Source organism: Borostomias antarcticus, assembly GCF_949987555.1.
Source record: "Borostomias antarcticus genome assembly, chromosome: 2".
In the NCBI taxonomy this organism is placed as follows: Eukaryota; Metazoa; Chordata; class Actinopteri; order Stomiiformes; family Stomiidae; genus Borostomias; species Borostomias antarcticus.
In genome coordinates, this window is record NC_140235.1 from 20874552 (window position 1) to 20896376 (window position 21825).

Sequence of the window (21825 nt, forward strand, 5' to 3'; positions counted from 1 at the left end):
CCTGTGACGAAAGATGGGCAGTGACTCTGCTGTCCTGACGTCAGTGAGCACTTCATTCCACCACTGCGGGCCATGACAGAAAAGAGCCGTGACCATTTTGATCGACAGCAGGGACCTTGGAGTGACGGGGCTCTTGTTAATCAACCTCTCTCTTCTCCAGCACAATCTCTCGTCCGAGCCCGTATCGTTTTACATCATCATGTTACAGATGGTCGCATGGAGCCCCTGTTATGAATGCATTTCATGTCACTAGCCTAATCCTTTTTCGTAAGACCCGGTACATTTTTTAGATGGATGAAACCCAACTGAGGATCTAATGTTGGACTGAATAGATTTGACACAGAACAGATGCATATCTTGGTCAGTCTCATTACCGTATATCCCCGACCATAAAATGTATGTGCGGCTGCCTTTGAAACCACTAATGATGGTGGCCAGTCACACATGTAGGTAACGCCCAGGACAAGCCACACATCATAGATATGGCATTTCAGATTTGGTGCCTGCTGCCCTCTCACGCGTTTGTCTCTGCCCCCTGCAGGTGAGTCAGGGGAACGTCCCAGGCGTGGAGAGCGCCTCCCTGGCCATGGACACGGAGGAGGGGGTGGAGGTGGTCTGGAACGAGGTGCTCTTCTCTGACAGGAAGGTCTTCAAAGCACAGGAGGTAAGTTGCCGCTGTCACTGCTTTTAGGGGGAGCAGTTAGCACCAGTATTGCTGGGTTGTTTTGTGCAACCTCAAGACCATGTTGGTTTCCCTCTGGCGTTACGCATGGGAACCCAAACGTAGCCACTGGACCTGGAGAGGGCTTTCCCGGGGTCTGGTGGTCATGTTTGGGCTTTTCATTTGTAGACAGGTCTTCTCCTTACACAAGTGCTCTAAACAACCTCTTCTACATTTGCCCACCAATTCTCCACGCTAATATTTGTCACAATGAGAGCACGGTTTTTCAGAACCACCTCCACACATCTGATCTCTTTCAGGAGAAGATCAAGTTGATGTTTGACAACCTGATGCAGGTGGAGCACCCAAATATCGTCAAGTTCCACAAGTACTGGCTGGACATGAGGGACAATCAAGCTCGGGTATACTCATCTCTCTCTCTCTCTCTCTCTCTCTCTCTCTCTCTCTCTCTCTCTCTCTCTCATATGATTTCCCTTCTTCATCCCTCTCTCTTGCTCTACCCCCTACCCTGTCTCCTTCTTGGAAATGGCTGAAACTTAATTTACTTTTACTTTTTTCCATATGTTCTACAGGTCATATTCATCACAGAATACATGTCCTCTGGAAGTCTGAAGCAGTTTCTCAAGAAGACCAAGAAAAACCACAAGACCATGAATGTCAAGGTCAGATTTATTCCATTCGGTTACATGCATTCATTGTCTCCCACACCACCGTGTGGTGTAATGAAGCACTGCAGTCTAGTCAGAAACCACGGCTGCATTCAAAGAAGATGGGAGAGAGGCCGTTGATCAGCTGTTATTTTCATAAGGACATATATAATCTATTACATTGGAAAACAGACTTTACTGTAGTATATGGCCTTGTGAGAGGACTCATGTTTCTCTGTCATATGCTCCAGGCTTGGAAAAGGTGGTGTACCCAGATTCTGTCTGCCCTCAGGTAAGGACAGTGACCCTCTCTCTCTCTCTCTCTCTCTCTCTCTCTCTTTTCTCTTACCTTTCCTAATGGCAGAGCAGATCAGTTGGGAAGTGAGGGAACCACAGGCCATGGTAAAGAGTAGAGTATCAAGGTTTCTGACTAAGTGAATGTGTATGAGTGTCCGCTTAGCCTGGAAGAAAGGGACCATAATAATATTGATGTTGTTCACTGCCAGTTACCTGCACTCCTGTGACCCGCCCATTATCCATGGCAACCTGACCTGTGACACCATCTTCATCCAACACAACGGCCTCATCAAGATTGGCTCAGGTCTGCCCCCTCATGGCCACTTTCTACATAACACATCATCCCACAATCAAATCAAAACTAAATTGAATTTTATAGATTTAATATAGAACAATGAGCATTTTTCCCAGTTATTAATTCATATTGCTGACATTAGCCTCTGCTTTGATGCAAATTAGAATTATTCTCTGACTGGAAAGCTTGAATTTAAAAAAAAAAGTCTTTAACCACAGTTCACATTGTTAAACTACAACTTGCATTTTTCTGGTAGTGTACGTTTATTGACCAGTGACAAACCACCGATGCTGGTCTATACAACTGAACAACCATTGCTTTCCTCTCTCCACAGTTTGGCACCGATTGTTTGTGAATGGTAAGAACCATATAGCATTCTGCAACACCTGTCCTGTTCTCCTCATTATCGAACGTCAGCGTTTCCCTGTTTATTATCACATCAAATTATTTTGAAGTCAATATACAACAACGCTTTGTTAGTTCGATCCGACATGGGATGGGATTGTATATGACTTGAGTGTACAGTGAGTCGGGTTTGATTTTCTAGCTGTCTATCTTCCCTCACAAGTGTTCCCGGAGGCCAGTGTCCAGGGGAAAGGACGGCCCCACCGTGACGAGCAGAGGAACCTGCACTTCTTCTCTCCAGAATACGGCTGTACGGCTAGTATCAGTAGTCTTGATCAGTGGGTAGCCATCATCAGTGGGTGGTTTAAGTTGTCAATATGGTGCATGTGGGTTAATTATCCTAGCTGCACTATTGATCCGTGGCCTTTCGTTCCTCACACAGCTGGCGATTCCCACACAGATAATTCCGCCCGTCTGTTCTTTTCTTCTCCTCTAACATCTCTGCTTTCTCCTTCTCTCCGTCTCCAGCGCGGGAGGATGATTACGCCATCGACATCTTCTCCTTCGGGATCTGTGCTCTGGAGGTGAGGGACACCCCCAGGGACACCCCCCTGGTGCTCAGCACATCGATTTCAGTGTGTGTGTGTGCGTGTGCGCATGTGTGTGTGCGCTTTTGTGGTGCGTGTGTGCGTGAGTGAGTGAGTGAGTGAGTGAATGTGTGTGTGTGTTGAACAAGTCTAGACATGACACGCCGTTTCTTTGGCTGTTTTGCAGAAGTATACATCATGATTATATCCTCACACCTCCTATCTTGGTCTGATGGTCTGTTCTTAACAGCATGTATTTATAACTAGATGGCCGTGCTGGAGATCCAGGCCAACGGAGATGCTGTTGTGTCCAAGGAGGCCGTCGCCAACGCAGGCCAGTCTCTGGAGGACCCCCTGATGAGAGTGAGTCTCACTGCTGGCCCCCTGTCCCAGATACACCTCAGATAAGCACCACAGTTTCATCTATGCTAAACCTACTAATCCAGTTATAGGAAAAAACTATAGCTGCAACCACATATGTGCATGTGCAGACAGTCCCAATGTTTGTGGATCAACTAACCAACTGACATAGCAAGCTATAGAGCTACTAGTCAAGGCACTGCATTAGCACTAGCTTCCCAATTTGCCTAAATGGTCTAATTTCAAATGCATGCCATTTTCTTGTTCTTTGAGATATCTGAAAATGCTTTGACATGGTACAGCATGGCAGGCTACCCATGCCCAGTCAGTTCCAAGGTCCTAGATTATTGTTGCAAAAAGCTACTGTATAAGCACTTGAGAATTGTATCCAAATTTACCTACTTTTGTAAATGCCTATTTCTCCGGCATCTTGGATTGGACCTCGAAGTTACTGTTAACAACTTATAGGGAGACATCCATGATACACGTATATGTGAAATATCAGACCAACCAGACTTGCGGTTTATGAGGAGTTACCTTTTATAGATTTTGCCAAATGTTCAACCAGCAGAAAGATCCTGCATGTCGGACCTTATGGGTGCTTGAGGCAAATTTGTTCCCCGTGAGGAATGACATAAGTGTACCAAGTTTCATACATTTTCGTCACCGTGGGAATGCCAGCATTTTAAAATTTGTGTTTTGAATCGGTTACTATAGCGCCACCTATGGACGAATCATAGAAATGATTTCTGGAGTAGCTACACATGAGCTGTGTTTGGAATCGCTCCCTCGTTCCCTCACTCCCTATTCCCTATATAGGGTTCACCATGTAGTGAACTACCTAGGGAACGTAGAAAATTTAGGGTACATGCACTGTTCCCTGCAAATCAAGGTGAATTGTGGGTAATAAATAGTGGACTATATAGGGAACGAAAATTCTGTGGAGAATTCGGACACTACAAACAAAATGTCTGACGCCCTATATAGTGCACTATATAGTGAATAGGGAGTGATTCCGAACACAGCTATGGTCTCTAGTTGCAGCATGCAAACTTAGAGCATTTTTGGTCAAGGACTTTTTGAGTTATCCAGGAAAAGCTTTGTGGACTGACCGACTGAGAAAGCAAGCTATAGAGCTGCTGGGCACAGCTAATAAGCGTTATTGTGCATGTCATAGAATACTGTATATGGCTTCACAATGAATACAATATTATAGGCTACATTTAAAATATAGACTCATCATCACTATTAACACTTCGTAGTCCAGTTAAAATGGACGACCAGTGCTTTACATGGCTCTTCTCCATATGTCGCTACTCCTCTCGTTCCTGCAGGAGTTCATCCAGTCGTGCGTGCGTCACGAGGCCAAGCAGCGGCCCACGGCCCACGACCTGCTGTTCCACCGCGTGCTGTTCGAGGTCCACTCTCTCAAGCTGCTGGCCGCGCACTGCTTCATCAGCAACCAGTGTGAGTCTCTCTTCTCTCTCTCTCTCTCTCTTTGCTCTCTCTCACTTCGATCTCCCACTCTGTTCTGGGAACTCACACCACCTCACAGTTCTCAGTGGGTGTGTGATGATCGATAATGAACATCGGGGAAATAACTGTCATTAGACAGTACATGTCTATTTGGAACAGGGTCGTATTTAGACCAAGTGCGCCCTGGACTAGGTGTGAGCACAATCAAGGTACGGGCCTGGGCCTCTGGGTTAAAGGTCATGCTCTCACTTGCCTCCTCTCCGTAGACCTGCTGCCAGAGAACTGTGTGGAGGAGATGACCAAGTCCTTCGACCCCAACGCTGTCATGGCAGAAATCAAACATGGCGACCGAACAGCAGTGCAGCTCAGGTGCGAGCCGTCTCTCGTATGAGGGGCTGTATGGGGACGTAATTCATATTTTTCATGTGTACCTCATGTGTTGGCAGCAGTGGTGTAGTGGAGGGTATACAGTTTTTGGTATACAGTTTTTAGCCATTGAGTACACACCCACTTCATTAGTCACCACTACACCGCCGTTGAGTAGGATGGATTATGACCTCGCTCATACTCCTAACCTGTTCTCATTGAGACACTCTCATTCGCTCACACTCTAAAACTCATTCCCTCCCTTGCACCCTGCTTTTTTCTTTTCTTTTTTTACATCACTGGTCTTTGTCTACCTGTGAAGTGTGTCTGAAGTGCTGATGCCCCCTCCCCCCCTGTCCTGTCCTCTCTACTCCGCAGGTATTCTCACGTGTCTCCTCTGGAGCTGGACAAGTTCCTGGAGGATGTCAAGTAAGTTCCACCCTCAAGTTTGAACTCTCCTTCAAATCTGGCCTCTCTTCTCTTTCAGCTCTTATTCTTCTAAGTAAGCTCTATTCCCTCTCATTCAAAGCACACCTGAACTCCATGATAATGTCTGACTGAGGTATGAAGGCTGTCTTCAGCACCCGTTTAACCTTTGACCCCTTCCTTCCTCCCTCCCTCCCAGGAATGGGATCTACCCCCTCATGAACTTTGCGTCGGCGCGACCCCACCACGTCCCCCGCACCATGTCCTTGTCCCAGGAGCAGGTCGAGACTGTGAAGACCCCCACCCCAGAGCCCCAGGAGACAGAGACCAGAAAGGTAGGTGTGTGTGTATTTGTGTGTGTGTGTGTGTGTGTGTGTGTGTGTGTGTGTGTGTGTGTGTGTGTGTGTGTGTGTGTGTGTGTAACGGTAGTGTTTCTGTCTGCGTCGTGTCTTATTGGCTATAATGAAGGATGTCCCAATTTGAAGTATCATTGGCAGCAGCCATTTATTTCCTGAGGAAAACGAAATGAGCATCAAAGACTTGGCTGAGCACCGGCTTATAGCATGGGACCATGCTTCATAGACTACCGGGATATGAACAATAATCTTACACAATATATAACCATACAATAAAAGTAACAGCATACACAATAATGTACCTGAGGAAAACAAAATGAGCATCAAAGACCCTCACAGGCTATCTTGGCTGAGCACCGTAGCTAACTTTTAGGTTACTCTGTCGTCGAAATGATAGAAAAATAGAATTACAACTTCCACTTGATATACATGTAAAACAAAGCAATACGCAAATAATTATGAAAATAAAACTACTTGAATATAGAATATATCATGTTTAATCATATAAATGAACAGGTGCTCAGAATCTTTCAACCTACAATGGGACCATGCTTCATAGACTGTGGGGAAGCAAGGGGTTTACCCCCCAGATGTAGAGGAGTGCAGGGGGCAGTCCCAAGGTACAACAACACATGACAAGTGAAACACATAATTAATCTGCTACTAATCTGCCCCCCGCATGTGGAGGGTTGAGGAGGTTGTTTAGTTGATGTTTGTCCCTGTATGTTTTTGTTCTGTTTGTGTATGGGCGTGTGTGTGCTGTATGTCTGTCTCTATCTGTTCATCTGTGTGTGCGTGTGTGTGTGTGTGTGTGTGTAAGGGCAATGCTCCTTAACACCTGTGACACCTTTGCTGGTCTGATGATGTTTTGCAGGTGATTCAGATGCACTGTAACTTGGAGTCAAATGAAGAAGGGACCAAAACTCATGTGAGTTACAATCACAACCCATTGTTTAAGTACAGGTGTAATAATAATATTACATTTTATTTGTATTGCACTTGAAAATATCAGTGCTACAGATTAAAAACGGTGTGCTCTATACTTCCTTGTTTCAACATGAATCATACCTGCATGATTTATTTGATTCACGATTCATGATTCAAGTTGGATTATCACTACAGATCATGAGAGTTAGGAGGTTAATATATTAGGGTTGATCAAATGTCCCTCTATCCTCTCCATACTGTAGCTCTCTCTGTTTCTGAAGCTGGATGACAAGCTCCACCGACAGCTCAGCTGTGACATCCTTCCAAGTGAGTTCACAACCACAATAATGGTTTCATCACTTCCTGTAGATGTCGTGCACCGAACAAATTCATTCAAAGAATAATGTACACTTTTGAATCATTTGAACTCCATCATGTTGCATGTTGCTGAGATATTGTGTTTGTAACTTTCAGCCGACAGCTCTAAAGACCTTGCCAATGAACTTGTTCACTACGCCTTCATAAGTGAGGTACATACATGCATACATACATACATACATGCATACATACATACATACATACTTACTTACTTACTTACTTACTTACTTACTTACTTACTTACTTACTAGGGGTGGCTCCAATTAATCGATTAATATTTCGGTAAAAGTCCCTTTTTGGTCACTAATTGGTTTTGGTCAAATTGTGGTCATTAATTTTTTTTTCATTCAAATAAACACGTCCTTTAAAAAAATATTTTCATTGAACTGAACTAATGTCGTTCATCATCCATTCTGTAGCGCTATGTTGAGTGGAATGGGGGCTAAATTACAGCGCCAACATTGAATTGTTTTTTTTTCAGTCAAACACTTCTTTTAAAATGTTATCAAATATTTTGAATGTCGGCCAAAAAACGATTGATCAATACATACATACATACATACATACATACATACATACATACATACACATAGGTACATACATCTTTGTTGAGATACAAAGTCACATACAGTAGTCAATGGTGGCAGTAGTCAAATGTTGATAAGCAGGGCTGGTTCTCGGGTTATTATGTACTATTGTATTGCAAAACTATTTTATTAATTAATACGCAATTATTTAGTTGGGGGCAACACAACATTTAGGGTGGGTAATGCAGAGCGGGTTCCGACAGCTCTCTCTCTCTCTCGCTCTCTCTCTTTCTCTCTCCCCTGTGCAGGAGGACTGTGAGAAGCTGGCGGTGTTCCTGGAGGATGCTCTCAGCAGACACCGTCTCCAAGGTCTGGCCTCCGGGACCACCCAGTGAGATGGGGCTGGCCCAGAGAGAGGGGCCACAGGCACTGACCACTGGAACACAGAGAGAGAAGGGGGGGGGGAGTAGGCAGGATCACTCAGCCAGGAACAGAGGGACCAGGGCCAGTGTGGGACTGATTGGGGGGAAAATATTGTACGATGAAGGTTGGGCCTGAATGCTGGGAGAGCATCCCAGTGGATTAGGAAAGGCCAGAACTGAACTGAAGCAGGAACAGGAAGTGACCCTGGTTGAAGGTCCAGGGACATCATGGCTGTGTTCAGATATCCCCACAATGCAGTGGGAGGTTGACAACCCACTCACCCCCTTGCCTAAAAGGGCTGCCACGCCTTAAGATTGCTTCATAACTTCGGCTCTCCATAATGGCTATAGTGCATTCAGTATGACAACTGTGTTTTCAGTTATTTTGATACCCCTTAAATTCATAGTCTATAATATACTTCGATTGGATGTTGACTCTGTAATCATACAAAACTGATACAATTTAAGAAATGTACTCTGTTGTTTTAAGCCCCTCCCCCACTCCCCTGCATCAATGTTTAGTAAATGTACTGACTATAGAGCCAATTTAGACTGAAACTTCTAAATCCATCCACACAGGCAATGTTAGAAATGCTGACTTACCGTATTTATTTTATTCATTGTGAACCGTTGACTTGTTTTTGTTTAATGGTCTGTAGAGTACTACACATTAGAACACTTAGGTCTGAGCCTTTTCTCCCTGTACTACACATGCCTAAATGAGCCTCACCATGCATTGGTAGTCATGAGCAAAGAGGACGCCTCTCTCTTTGCCTGTTAGTGCTCTTAAGGGGGTCTCCCTGTGAAAGTGCTCTGAAAGCCAAAGACTTGCAAAGTGCCTAAGATGGCAATCCACCATGAACAAAATATCAATATTTACACTGCACCTTAATGTCAACAATTCAACTCTTCCAGTCTCTTGGCTAATGATACAAACAGTGACAGTTTACACAAAACTATTCTATTTTATCCACAAGATCAGTTTGGGAAGTGAGTGGGCTGGGTAGAGCAGTTGATTAAATTCTGTTATGCCTAAAGTCACAACAACAACAACAACATAGTTTCATAACACCAAAAAGCACCATCATTATTGTGCACCCTTCCCATCTTCGAGCTGCCATTGATATTCTAAGGTGCGATATATTTTTTATGATGAAGAGGGCATATAGCGTGAATATAGTGTTTACAAATTAGTCATTCAGCGCTTATGCCCGGGAGGGGCCATTTTTGGTACTAAAATGAATAGGTATGTTTTTTTTCTGTCTAAGGCATTGGGATTTAATTGTGAGTCTATGGGTAGTTTAAAAGTGCATCTGTGCTTTAATAATTGTGAATTTCCGTCATCAATCTTGAGCAGTATATTATTCATTCAAAATCTGCTAACTATATATATAACTTTTATTTCTTATGCTCTCTGTGTTGCTGAGATCTCATAACAATTGCACTCCTGTATAATTGTATCGCTTAATATATTCTGAAAATGTCAAGCCTTCTGAAGTTCTGTCTGCTCATCTTCTAGTCGCAAGCTATTCTCCAATACACGCATCAGTATTTCCTGTAGATAGCCCATGTGTATGTGGCTGTGCACGGCCCGGTGTGTTTACTTTAGACAAATGCGTGAACACACAGGATGGTGCCACTGCTGCTCGCATCTGACCCAGTACTCTTCATCTGCATGTCTTAATAGCTTGATACTGTTCAGAATTTGATTGCCTTTGTCAACGACAGCTCTATCAGCTCCAGAGGGGATCTGATCAAGAAAATGAATGTTTAGACTGAGCAAAGACTAAAACCCAGTCTTTTTTTTTTAACAACAATAACTCGACTACTTCCTCCCAAGTCTATTGAATGAACGTCAGCTTTGGATGTGTTTTGCTGAACCCTCTGTTCTGTACCCTAGTTCTGTAGTTATTAAAGACATGAAAATGAAAATAAAACAATATTATGTGACATTAGATTATGTGTGCGTGTTTCTAAATACTTTAACATCTTGGACTGAAATACAACTTTGATGCATGTCTTTGTGAATCCTGTATAAATCTGGCAAAGTGTTGTTCCACTTATCTGGCACCTGGATACCTTAAACTGTATACCTTTTCATAATGTAGTCATATTAAACCTTATGATGGTACTTGTACTTTAGGGGCGGCACGTAGCTTGGGAGGTAGAGAGGCCGGCTGGGGATCAGAAGGTCCCTGTTTTGATCCCAGCTCCCTGGGGATCAGAAGGTCCTTGGTTTGCTCCCGGCAGTGTGCTTAAGTACCCCCGAAGTTGTATCAGGCTGAGAATTAGTTTACACTAATTGACAAAACTTTGGCTGGTGGACAATGGATTCTGGAGGAGCAGTGGGAAAAGGACCCACGAAGTTATATTAGGCTGAGAATTAGTTTACACTAATTTGCAAAACGTTGGCATAATCTACCAATCATAATACTGTAACGAGCCTGGTAATTCAACTATTCAACCCTAGCTCTCGCGACATTATAGTGTGCTTCAAACAAAGTCCCCATAGCATTCTTTTTTTTGTCTCGCGACGCTTTCAGCCCGCTTACAACAGTCGCGGTGTAGGCCTTTCAGAAGACGGTGTGCTTCATGGCGGTGACGGAGATTGCGGTAACTTAAATTGCTAAAGCTTAATATCTTAATGCATAATTTGATGTTATATCATTTTCCTTCTTTCGCTCTTACATTTATTTAACATGTATCATAAGAAAATGCATCTTGCGATGTTTGCTCGCACGAGCTTTGCTCGATGAACGTAGCTAGCTCAGTTGGAGCCTGGCTAACTCTGCTAGCCATGAGGAGGCTAACTCTGCTAGCCATGAGGAGGCCCGCGCATCTACTGCTAGCTAGAGTTAACCATGGCCATCATCTAGCTAGGTGGCTAACTAGCTCGTCTGCAAAGCTAGCAGCTAGTAACGGATAACAATGACCATTGAAGTGAAGTATTATCTCCCTAGTTAAATATTCTTCGTTGAATATTGAATATTGCATATTAGGTAACTTAAGCCTAACTTACACTGAAGCGCAACGCATTAGCATGTATCAGGCTTGCAAATTAGCTAACTAATGTTAGCTAGCTAGCTATTGTTTCATTAGTCTGAAAGTATTTTCTTTCCCTCAGCATTTGTTGAATTGTTAAGGCTCCCCCATCAGTGTTCCCTGGGGGCTATCCTGCCTCTGGCGGTCCCAGCGATTAGCAGGTTGTAGGTAAGGACTCTGCCTCGTTATTAGGTTACAGTTAGTTAGGTAGTTTGTGAGCTAGCCGGCTAGGGTTAGCGTCCCGCTTGAATGGGTGACGCTGGCGTGAATCTGATACGCTGCTGGTGGTAGCTAGCTAGTTACTATTCCTCGAGGGATTAGCAAGATAGCTACTCGACAGTTTCTTAAAAGTAACTTGGCTTATTTTATACTTAGGTGCGATTGAATACCGGTACACAAAAATAATTGAACAAAAAAATCAGTTTGTGACTAGGCCGCGTGATATGTCATGTAACATCCTGTACGTTTTGTGCTTAGGCAGGTACACCTGTGATGATGGAGAATGGACAGGGCACGGGCTCGAAGCTGGGCCTGCCGCCTCTCACCCCAGAGCAGCAGGAAGCACTTCAGAGGGTAAAGCTGAATAACAGGCTCTCGCCCACATGCAACTAGGGGTGCACCGACATGAAAATTTGGCCCGATACCTATAACACATGTAAACAGTCTCTTTCCAAGAAAGTTGGAAAAGCCTATAAATCATATAATTACCACATTGTTTCCTCTCACAAACAACACACAACAGCTAGACAAAAATAATCAGTAGTTCACATCGGCCCTGTTTTGGCGATGTTTTCCCATACAATATATTAAAAACGACTAATATTGTCCGATACCAATATGATTGCCGATTTGTATTGTGCATCCCTACATGCAAATGTATAAATACTAATATCACCATTGTCTCACTCCCATTTTGTTGTGCACTGAAGTTACTCCACGTCCAATGGAACACATCCCATCATTGAAAAGGAATTTAATTTGTGTGCTGTTGGTTTCTCTGTGATCCAGGCAAAGAAGTATGCCATGGAGCAGAGCATTAAGAGTGTCTTGGTGAAGCAGACAATTGCCCATCAGCAACAACAGCTCACCAACTTGCAGGTGAGGCATGTTCGAGGCCCTGTCTCACCTGGAACCAAAGTCTTATAACGGACCACAGTTACCAAGTCTTAGCCTCCAGAGCAAACTGTAACATAGCCAGCTATCTCTCATGTCCTAGATTTTGTATTGTAATTCAGTCCTTTATAACATATTTTATAGCAGCTGCAGTTTATATCATTCAGACCTTTGTTTAGGTTAGTGGCGGGAATGTATATGTTCTTGCATCTGCCTCTGCTCTTTTTCAGCTGGAGAACACAAGAAAGACCATGTTAAACATACTGAATCATTTGCATTTGTTCTCGCTGAGAGCTTTTAAATGTTTTAGTGGGGTGCAATTAAAATACTAGGGGGCAATTAAGATTGGGTGGGTCTACAAGGGGAAAGATATTGCCAGTCATTTTTAGGTGGAGAGTGTTAAGGGCTAGTGTGACTGTTTATATAAATAAAAAACATGTCTAGCTGAGCAAGGATCTTTGAAGAAGCAAAGGCAAACGATATATCTCACCTACCTTTCAGCACTTTTTTCATCTTTACTGTCTTTCAGATGGCAGCAGTGACGATGGGCTTTGGAGATCCCCTCTCACCTTTGCAATCGGTCAATAGATTATTAAACCTTTTTCTGTGCACACTCCTGATTAAAAAGGACTGTTACCCTTCTTGATAGGCCTACTATCCCTGCCAAGGCAAATTAGCAAAGGATGCATATTTCAAAAAAAAGACATGGCTTTTATTGCAGTGAAAATCTAATCTTTAATTCTGAAAGCTGGAACACCATATAATACTTCCACTTGTGGCAAAAGCTGCGAGTTGTGATTTTACACTTAAAGATATTCGTAACTGGAATTGAACACACATTAATACAGTATATTTGAAATGTATACAATACATAATAGCTGTATACCAAGCATGGCTCATTGTATTGTACAATGTATAGTCTGTCTCACAGGCATAGTTGAAAACACAAATGCAGAAATCCATATCTCCTTTATAAATATGCAGCAACTTTGTACTGATAGCGTAGAGATAAGAAAGCCAACCTTGGGCATAGATCTAAAGAGGGTAAGCAGTTTCTTTCAATAACCAAAATGAGAGAACTGCAGTGACAGGAATCCCTCAAATTCATGTTCTGTTGTAGATAGACCAATCAACCCCCTATAATGTTGCAAATCAGTTAAAAAGTAAAACTCAAGCCTTCAGTGGTAGACCACCCCTGCCCTTAGAGACTTGAGACGTAAGTGTGACATGCTTTCATTAGGCTTTGTCGTGGATGTTGTTGTTTTTTTATATATAGGTGTTGATTTCTTTTGTGCTCCTCGTTCATATGTGATACACACTGTAAACGTATCCCCGGACTACAGGTTAGTTTCAGGAGCCAGCCTGTTAATACTGAGGGGCTTGCATGTCCATCACTTCAAGTGCTTTCACCCACACTTGTGCACTAGCAATAGAACCAGCTTATAATTAGCTATGTACGTGCAAGACATTTACAAAGAGACTTGGTAGATTCTAGATTAGCGTTCATTGTTAAATCATTGCTTAGGGCTTAGTTTGGTCTATGGTCCCAGACCGTGTTCATCTTTGTCCTGTATGTCTCGGCGGGGAAATCGGAATGCAGTAAAACAGTAATGTACATTTATAAACACAAAAATCAAGGTAGTGATTTAGAGGTTTGACATAAAGATTGTTACTCATACACATTTAGATTGATTTAAGTCTGTGTGCGTGTTTCCTCTCTGAGCCCCTGAACAGCCAGGTGTGTGTGTCTCCTGGGTCCGCAGGTGGCTGCCCAGAGGCAGCGCGCTCTGGCCATCATGTGCAGGGTGTACGTGGGCTCCATCTACTATGAGCTGGGGGAGGACACCATCAGACAGGCCTTCGCCCCATTTGGCCCCATCAAGAGCATTGATATGTCCTGGGACTCTGTAACTATGAAGCACAAGGTGGGTGGTAGTGTTCCATGGGGCACACTTTGGAGCCAGTGCCATGCCAGTGGATGTCTGGTCCGCTGCTCCTGTGCTAGGTCCATGAGATCAATATAGTAAATGTTTGCTTTGCTCCCTTGAACTCGTGGTGAAGGACCTCTGTAGAAATGAGTGTGTATTGTGGCTGGTTGGGGTCAAATGGACCATGACCTTGCATAGCTTGGAATATGAACGTAAAAACTTGTCAAACTGTTGATGGGATGAGTTGAGAGTAGAGGTCATCCAATACGAGTTTTTCAAGGCTGATACTGATTCCAGTGTTATAGAGCACACACATCAAACATATCAAAAAATGTTCCTCCTCTCTTTCAAATATTCCTATATCCATAATTAATGTAGCGAACTCTGTACCCTAAAAGGTATTCGATTCCACTGTCTGCTTGCCGGCCTTTCATTCTATGCAGGCATGTCTAAATGTGTATGTTTATTGTTTACTGTATTTTACACATTATTTCAAGAGTTTTGAAAAAAAAACGGCCATATTGCCACCGATCCTGATATGTCCCGAGATGGTATAAAATGTGAATCGGTCAATCGTATATATCGGGCAACCTCGTGGTCGACGAGTGGTTGGTTGGGTCCCATGCATCTCTCTGTGTGTCTACACAGGGCTTTGCCTTTGTGGAGTACGATGTGCCGGAGGCTGCACAGCTGGCTCTGGAGCAGATGAATTCAGTCATGCTCGGGGGGAGGAACATCAAGGTGAGCCGACATTGACCGACGGCCAGGTGGACCTATCAGGACGGAGCTCTCCATTCCCTAACCCTGTTTTTTTTCCCTCCTCTTTTTAAGTTTGGGGCTCCTCAAGCCCACGTGAAAATCTCAAGTACTCATTTCACTGCTTGTGTGTAACTGAATTACCTTGTGGAATTACTACTAATTGATGCCATCTAAACTGTCTGAAAGTATCTAAAGCCACTCTCATTTTTCTTTCTTTGCTTGTGTTCGTGTCCACGTCGTTTGCAGGTGTGTGCGAGTATCCGTGTGTGTGGGCGCGGGTGATGTAGTGTCTTCTCATGTCTGTGTGTGTGTGTGTGCGCTTGTCTTCTGCTTCCATGGTGTCACCACGTTGTTTTAGTGACCAGCTCCAGTAGGATGCCCTGCAGCGCGTGGCGCTGCTCTGTGTCCAAGATGTGCTGATGATGGGCTGCGCCTGGTTGGTGTTGCTTGGCCGCCCCACCTGCAGCACAGATCCCGTACAAACTCTCCTCGCGCGTCTGTCTGTCCCGTCTTTCGTAGGGTACCCCACCCAGGCTAGGGAAACGTCAGCTAGAGAGAGAAGCCTGCAACCGAAGGCCGAATCCACTCTCCTCTGCTCCTCCTCAATCTTTTGGAGGGCAAGATCCACGGGACCACCCCTTGGATCCTTCCCCCCAATCCCATTTGAGAAGGAGGCGAGGAGAGAGGAAGTTAGGAAAGCCGCACGTCTCATTTCATTTTAACGACCTGCGTTGATCGCTAGCTCATTCGTAGCAGCAGCAGCTCCTCCATGAGATCTTCCTGAACGGGCCTGTTTGGTTTAGTCAGTCGTGCGTGCGTGAGTAAACATGTCTTGGGGACAGTTGGCCCGTTAGAGCAGTTGTAGAGCATTATAGCCATTATAGAGAGCTACGATAAGATGTCTGCTGTACAAAGATGGATTTTTATAATGGATAAGTTTTTGCTTTGTTGCTGTATTTTGAGAGTGGGTGATTTGTCCACTATTGCTAGTTGGCTATTTTTGCGAGGTAGATGTTGAGGGAGTTAAGTTTTGTTGAGAGTAGTTATCAGTCATTAGTAAGTACTAAGACTATTGTTCTCATAACCTAGCCTCAGCAAGATGGTCAGGTGGAGATGCAGCTAAACCAGGCTAGGTGACCCTTGGCGAACTAGAATGCGAGTCCTTAGCTGTTAGCGGATGTCTTTAGAATCCACTTCCTCTCCTTCCATGACCTCTGGGCGGCGTTCCCGCGAGTGGAAGCCCGTAGGCGTTTTCTGAAGCTGTGACCCGTCATTCAGTGGCCCTGTGCTGGTATGATCTGTGCTGTAGGTGGGGCGGCCAAGTAACATCGGTCAGGCGCAACCCATCATCGACCAGCTGGCAGAGGAGGCGCGCGCCTTCAACCGGATCTACGTGGCGTCCGTCCACCCCGACCTCTCAGACGAGGACATCAAGAGTGTGTTTGAGGCCTTCGGGAGGATCAAGTCCTGCACGTTAGCCAGGGACCCCACCACGGGAAGACACCGGAGCTTTGGCTTCATCGGTGAGCAGGGGGGGAGAGCCCCCTCCTTTGCCCGTGGCCCTCAAGCCGTGCTGTAGCTCCGCGTCTCGTCCCTCGCCCCCGACCCTAACACTGTACCCGTTTGTGTGTGTCGCCCCCCCCCCCCCCACCCTGACAGAGTACGAGAAGCCCCAGTCCTCCCTGGACGCAGTGTCCTCCATGAACCTCTTTGACCTGGGGGGGCAGTACCTGCGGGTCGGCAAGGCCGTGACCCCGCCCATGCCCCTCCTGACCCCCACCACCCCCGGCGGTCTGCCGCCGGCCGCAGCTGTGGCTGCAGCCGCCGCTACCGCTAAGATTACGGCCCAGGCAAGTATGAATCCCTTCCAAAGGGATCTAATGGCCTTCCAGGTAAATATAACTCAGATCTAGCTAGGTATGACTGGCTCTGATATCGTCCACATAGACGAAATGTTAAACATAGCCTCTTTGTGTACATATTTCTTATTAATCAATTATTTCCCTGGCCATGAATCTCTGGGTTCAAAAAACAAACAATAACAACAAAAATAAATATATATATATTGAAGGGAGTGTGTATAAAAAAAAAAAAAAATCTGTTTGAGTAGGATCTTGATGTTCCCTGCTTCTATGTCAAACAACAAGGGTTGATTGATGAATTAATTAATTTTTGAAATCATGATTTTTTTTTCAGGGTGATAGGGCAGGTGTCTTATTATACCTGCCCTATGTTTAGTGTTCTACATTTGTTACATTATTGTCTCGTTATGCTGAGCTCAGCACACATGGGGAAATGTATCCCCTTAGGCCAATACCTTTTTACTTCCTGAAGCACTACTGTATACTATGATGAGATTGAGAAGCAGTGCTCTCGTTAGCTAATTGGGCGTCTAAGCTAATGACGCCAGAGTTGGCTCGAGCAGGCATGCTCCATGCTCTCTTTACTTCAACTTTATTTCAGTCTGTCAACATAATCTTGTTCAGTGCAAAAAGTATATTTCTACATAAATTGAATTTAGTCTAGTGATATTGATAGCAGGTTGTACTAGAATAATGTTAAGTATAGTATAAGAGATGAGAGATTTTAGTTATTAGGTATTCAGCTAAGTATGCTGTTACTGTGCTTGGCAATGCTGTGTGATTTGACTGTGCTTCCTTGCTTGTCTGTGTTTTCCCTGCTAATGTCTCCGGCCCCCCCTCTCTCAAGGAGGCTGTAGCCGGGGCGTCTGTCCTGGGGGCGCTGGCCGCGCCCCAGATCCTGGGACAGCAGATGGGCATACCACAGGCTGTCATGGCCGCCCAGGCTCCGGGGGTAATCACAGGTGTGTACCCCCATGCACGTGAGAGCAGTGCACACGGACCAGCTACACTACTCTACCCTTCTACTACATTCACGGATCCACCCCCTCCCCTCCTCCTAGATCTAGTGATTTGGCTCTGAGTTGGTGATTCTTACTGGATCAGCTGATCGGTTTGGCACTGTTCAGTGATCTGCTGTGGAGTTGGTCCTGAACCTTGTTAGTTGAAAGGTGTCCTGTTATGCTAATTTTCAACAATTTAATGTGTCCCCAAAACGTGTCTTTAGAGTATTTTTGCTGAAATACCACTCAGAATAAGCGTTCCTGCATGTCTCTATATTCCCCTCCGTTGACCACGAGATCAGATTGAGCCCTTTTTCATATGCAAATGAGCTCAGCTAAGAGCAAGTCGAACAAGGGCTGTTGACAACGCTATGCTACCTCAAATATAACTGGCTAGCCTGGACCATCCACAGTCGATGCCTCTGTGACAAATTTCATTGTCCCTGACTAAACATGATGGCGTTAGTGCACGTTATCTCCACGGTTGCACGCTGTTACCTCTAGCTACATTCGCTAGCTAGACACCACCAGGCTATATGACACCATTCGACTACAAACAAAAGCTAGATTCCGTAGACCGAGGAAAATCCAATGATGTTTGATCATCGCATTTGATCATTTTTAATGACCGCTTGAAGAACTAGAAGTCTACCAATTTCATTCCACTACCGTTACTCCAACATATGATGAGATGAGTATCCGGGTTGAGGCAAAAGGGCAGTTTGTTCATGTTAGCTAGCTAGCTAGCATTAGTACTATATGCAATAATTAGTTAGTTTCTGCATAATTTCCACGGACAGTTGGTATTGCTTGCTCATTCAGAAAGAGTTTATCTGAAAATCCTGCATTGTACTGACCCAGGTTGGAAAAGCAATCGGGCAAAAATGGCTAGCACACACCAGTTTTTTTGCCAATTTCAATGGGAACGTTGCCATCAAAAATCTAATTTATCCACTCGGCTCTGCTGTCCGTTGAGCTTGGGAGACGATCTGTCCTGCTTAGTACCTCCAAAAACATTTTCTATGCAAAGACATTATGCTAGTTAGCGGGGTCCCCGACTGACGTCAAGTTACACGGGAGATTTGAATGGCTTGCAGGGACAGTTTTTTTCTAATGTTTTCATTTGGGCTGAACACAACAAAATGACTGGGCTGTTTCACTTCATACTGGGAGGTGTCCCTGACACAGATTAAACCTAATCTTTAACCAAAAACACGTTAATGGGGTTTAGGGATGAGACAGTATACTGTAGAACCTTGAACCGCGGTTCTAATACCTCGGTATTAGAACCGTGACATTCCCTGTGTTTACGGTATTACGTTTACGGTATTACACAAAAATGCGCTGCTGAAACTTCACATTTCAAGTTGCTTGCAACAGTTAATTCTGTAATTTAATATAAGCTTGCTATTAATAAACTGAGCTTAATTACAATAGTGTGTATTTTCCATCATGTGTTGCACTGTAGTTCCTTCAAAGTAAAATACTTTGTTTTTTTTGTGTGTTGGGGAGGTGAAATGCCGTAAACCGTACCGTGTAACTAGATACCGTACCGTAATGCAAAAATCCATACCGTCTCATCCCTAATGAGGTTTATTTATTGAGACCAGGCCTTTTAGACCAGGCGCCATATCTGTAGTGGGTGAAGGCCGTGTCTTTGCGTTCCTGGCATCTGACTTTGTGTGCCCACCTCCTTCCCCCGAGGTGTGACTCCAGCGCGCCCCGCCATGCCTGTGCTGCCCCAGGTGGGCCTGGTGAACCCGGTGCTGGCCTCGCCGCCGGTACTGTCCAACCCCTCCCTGGCGGGAGGCCCCAGCGCCCTGCAGGAGCTGAAGAAGGAGAAGGAGGAGGAGGCACAGCAGGATGGCACCGGCCAGGAGATGCTGAGCGACCAGGAGCACATGAGCATCTCTGGCAGCAGCGCCAGGCACATGGTCATGCAGAAGCTCCTGAGGAAATCAGAGGTGAGCGATGGAAGCGAGACTGACTGGACCCTCCATCAGTGCCCTGCTCAATACTGTAGCCCACAGGCACTCCTAGTGATCTGAGGAGGTTTTTAAGAGACACTGCAATGTTGCGATGGCTCCTATTTTGTTTTCTTTGATTGGCTGACAGGGAGTTGCTGTCATATGATGACAGGGAGTTGCTGTCATATGATGACAGCATAATATTAGAGTACTTAGGCTCACCTAGGGGCCTTTTAGATTCTCTGCCATTCTCCTTCATCATTTCCTTGGTGAAATCACTGATCTGATATGACTGGATGGGTTGGTAACAGCTGTGCAGGGAAACTACTCTGTTAGATCAGAGAGGGCCCCGAGAAAATAAGTGTATTTTTAGGGAATTTGAGCTACAGAGTTGAATAGCACACCTGCTAATTTGTCTTCTGCTCGTCCCTAGTCCACGGTGATGGTGTTACGGAACATGGTCGGGCCGGAGGACATTGACGACGACCTGGAGGGTGAGGTCACCGAGGAGTGCGGCAAGTTTGGTGCCGTCAACAGAGTCATCATCTACCAGGAGAAGCAGGGAGAGGAGGATGACGCCGACGTCATCGTCAAGATCTTCGTGGAGTTCTCCATGGCCTCTGAGATGAACAAGGCCATCCAGGCCCTGAACGACCGCTGGTTTGGAGGTCGTAAGGTTATGGCGGAGGTGTATGACCAAGATCGTTTCAATAGCAGTGATCTCTCCGCATAAACTGTCTGAAATGGTCAGCCCAGCAACCATCCCCATTACTCAATGCTCAAACTCATGCCAGCTACTGTCACAACTGCTACTGCTAGAGATTTGGGCCTCTTTTACTTGTAATTATTTTTTTGTATTGATGTTGATGATATTAATATTATTGATGGTCCCTCTTGAGGGATTGGTTAAGAAATGAATATTTGCGCCTCATGAATATTGTCACTTGTGAGTTCTTGGTTTTCTTTTTTGTATTCTTTGCAGGTTTTTTTTATAATCAAATATTGAGAAAAGTCTTGATTAGGTTTCCCCAAAGTTTGCTGATTTATCTTCTAACATTTGTCTAGTCTCTGAAGCATTTAGAATTATTGGTTCCAATTTCTCCACAAAAATAAAATCTTCAAGTATGAATTATACAATGTTGTGATGTGTTTTTGGCGTGTGATTCAGTTATTAATAGACTCATGCTTCTTGGTTAATAAAATCAATCAAGTCCTTATTAATCACATACTACATCAAACAGTTCTATTAGCTCCTAGACTGTCTACACTAAGCAACACTGCAGATGTACGTAAGAAAAGTACACTGCTCAAAGAAATTAAGGGAACACTTAAATCACATCGTGGATCTCAATGAACGAAAGATTCAAGTCGAAAATCTTTAATTGCACTGTAATTCATGGAGAACAAAATGGCGTAAGAACGGTCAACAGAAACCAAAATGCTCAATTCAAAATCATACCGAAAGTCAACGTGAAAATTTTAGATTATAGGCTGATCCAATTTGTGTGAATTTCATAGTAGGAATAATGATAGTTTTAATCATTATTCCTCATCATTCCTGATAATATTAATGATAGTTGTAGAGTAATAATGACCACAGTCTATCAACTCCAGAAGTGGGGCCATCACGTAATGATAAAGACTTATCCACCTTTAACACCAAAGTAAGGGCAGCCTTGGATTCTGTAGCGCCTAAACTGAAAAAGGTTACAGCCAAACAAGCTTCATGGAGAAACTATAGCTGCTGCGCAGTACTGGGTCCGGCCGGGCGGAGTAAGAGGAGGAAAGAGACATGGCAAATATATGAGGGTCTAGGTGTACACATATATACAAAAACTGGCGCAGGCATAAGTTTTCCTGTTAACTGCTACAGTTAGGAGATGGAACAAGGTTTGAGATTGTGACATGGCAGCTCTTTTCTGTCCTGGCCACACAGTGAACTGCCCACCGGCATCAGAGCTGCTCATATTTCACCATAGGCTCAAAACTCACCTCTTCAAGAAGTAGCCTACTACCAGTATTGTCCCTCTTAAGCACCTATTGTTTTTTTAGTTATTTGCTT

The 21825-nt window shown here is 44.4% G+C and overlaps 2 protein-coding genes across 6 annotated transcripts in view; both read left to right on the forward strand.

Annotated features, from left to right (window-relative positions):
- nrbp2b (nuclear receptor binding protein 2b) overlaps positions 1-10027 on the forward strand; it is a 51197-nt gene extending 41170 nt beyond the window's left edge. For 2 of the 4 annotated variants that reach the window (XM_084456488.1, XM_084456485.1), the window contains 17 exons: positions 542-664; positions 982-1083; positions 1255-1344; positions 1581-1621; positions 1836-1930; positions 2256-2279; positions 2469-2576; positions 2795-2850; positions 3121-3216; positions 4548-4680; positions 4956-5058; positions 5434-5484; positions 5681-5816; positions 6712-6765; positions 7028-7091; positions 7239-7294; positions 7978-10027. In XM_084456488.1, coding sequence (XP_084312614.1) covers positions 542-664; positions 982-1083; positions 1255-1344; positions 1581-1621; positions 1836-1930; positions 2256-2279; positions 2469-2576; positions 2795-2850; positions 3121-3216; positions 4548-4680; positions 4956-5058; positions 5434-5484; positions 5681-5816; positions 6712-6765; positions 7028-7091; positions 7239-7294; positions 7978-8064 — 1419 coding nt within the window. In that variant the 3' untranslated portion in view covers positions 8065-10027. The remainder of the gene's footprint in view (positions 1-541; positions 665-981; positions 1084-1254; positions 1345-1580; positions 1622-1835; positions 1931-2255; positions 2280-2468; positions 2577-2794; positions 2851-3120; positions 3217-4547; positions 4681-4955; positions 5059-5433; positions 5485-5680; positions 5817-6711; positions 6766-7027; positions 7092-7238; positions 7295-7977) is intronic. The other 2 variants (XM_084456487.1, XM_084456486.1) reach the window with 2 other exon arrangements.
- A 608-nt stretch (positions 10028-10635) lies between these two features.
- Positions 10636-20894, forward strand: LOC311321221 (poly(U)-binding-splicing factor PUF60-like). 2 transcript variants are annotated; one of them, XM_084453163.1, is made up of 12 exons: positions 10636-10704; positions 11216-11301; positions 11611-11706; positions 12142-12231; positions 12776-12826; positions 14010-14171; positions 14823-14915; positions 16243-16456; positions 16593-16825; positions 17643-17757; positions 19501-19760; positions 20197-20894. In XM_084453163.1, exons 3-12 carry the CDS (start codon positions 11626-11628, stop codon positions 20494-20496), a joined length of 1599 nt encoding a protein of 532 aa, XP_084309289.1. In that variant the 5' UTR covers positions 10636-10704; positions 11216-11301; positions 11611-11625; the 3' UTR covers positions 20497-20894. The 2 variants fall into 2 exon arrangements, with proteins under 2 accessions (XP_084309289.1, XP_084309290.1); XM_084453164.1 differs by having other exon boundaries at positions 16593-16783.
- Positions 20895-21825: the final 931 nt, after the last annotated feature.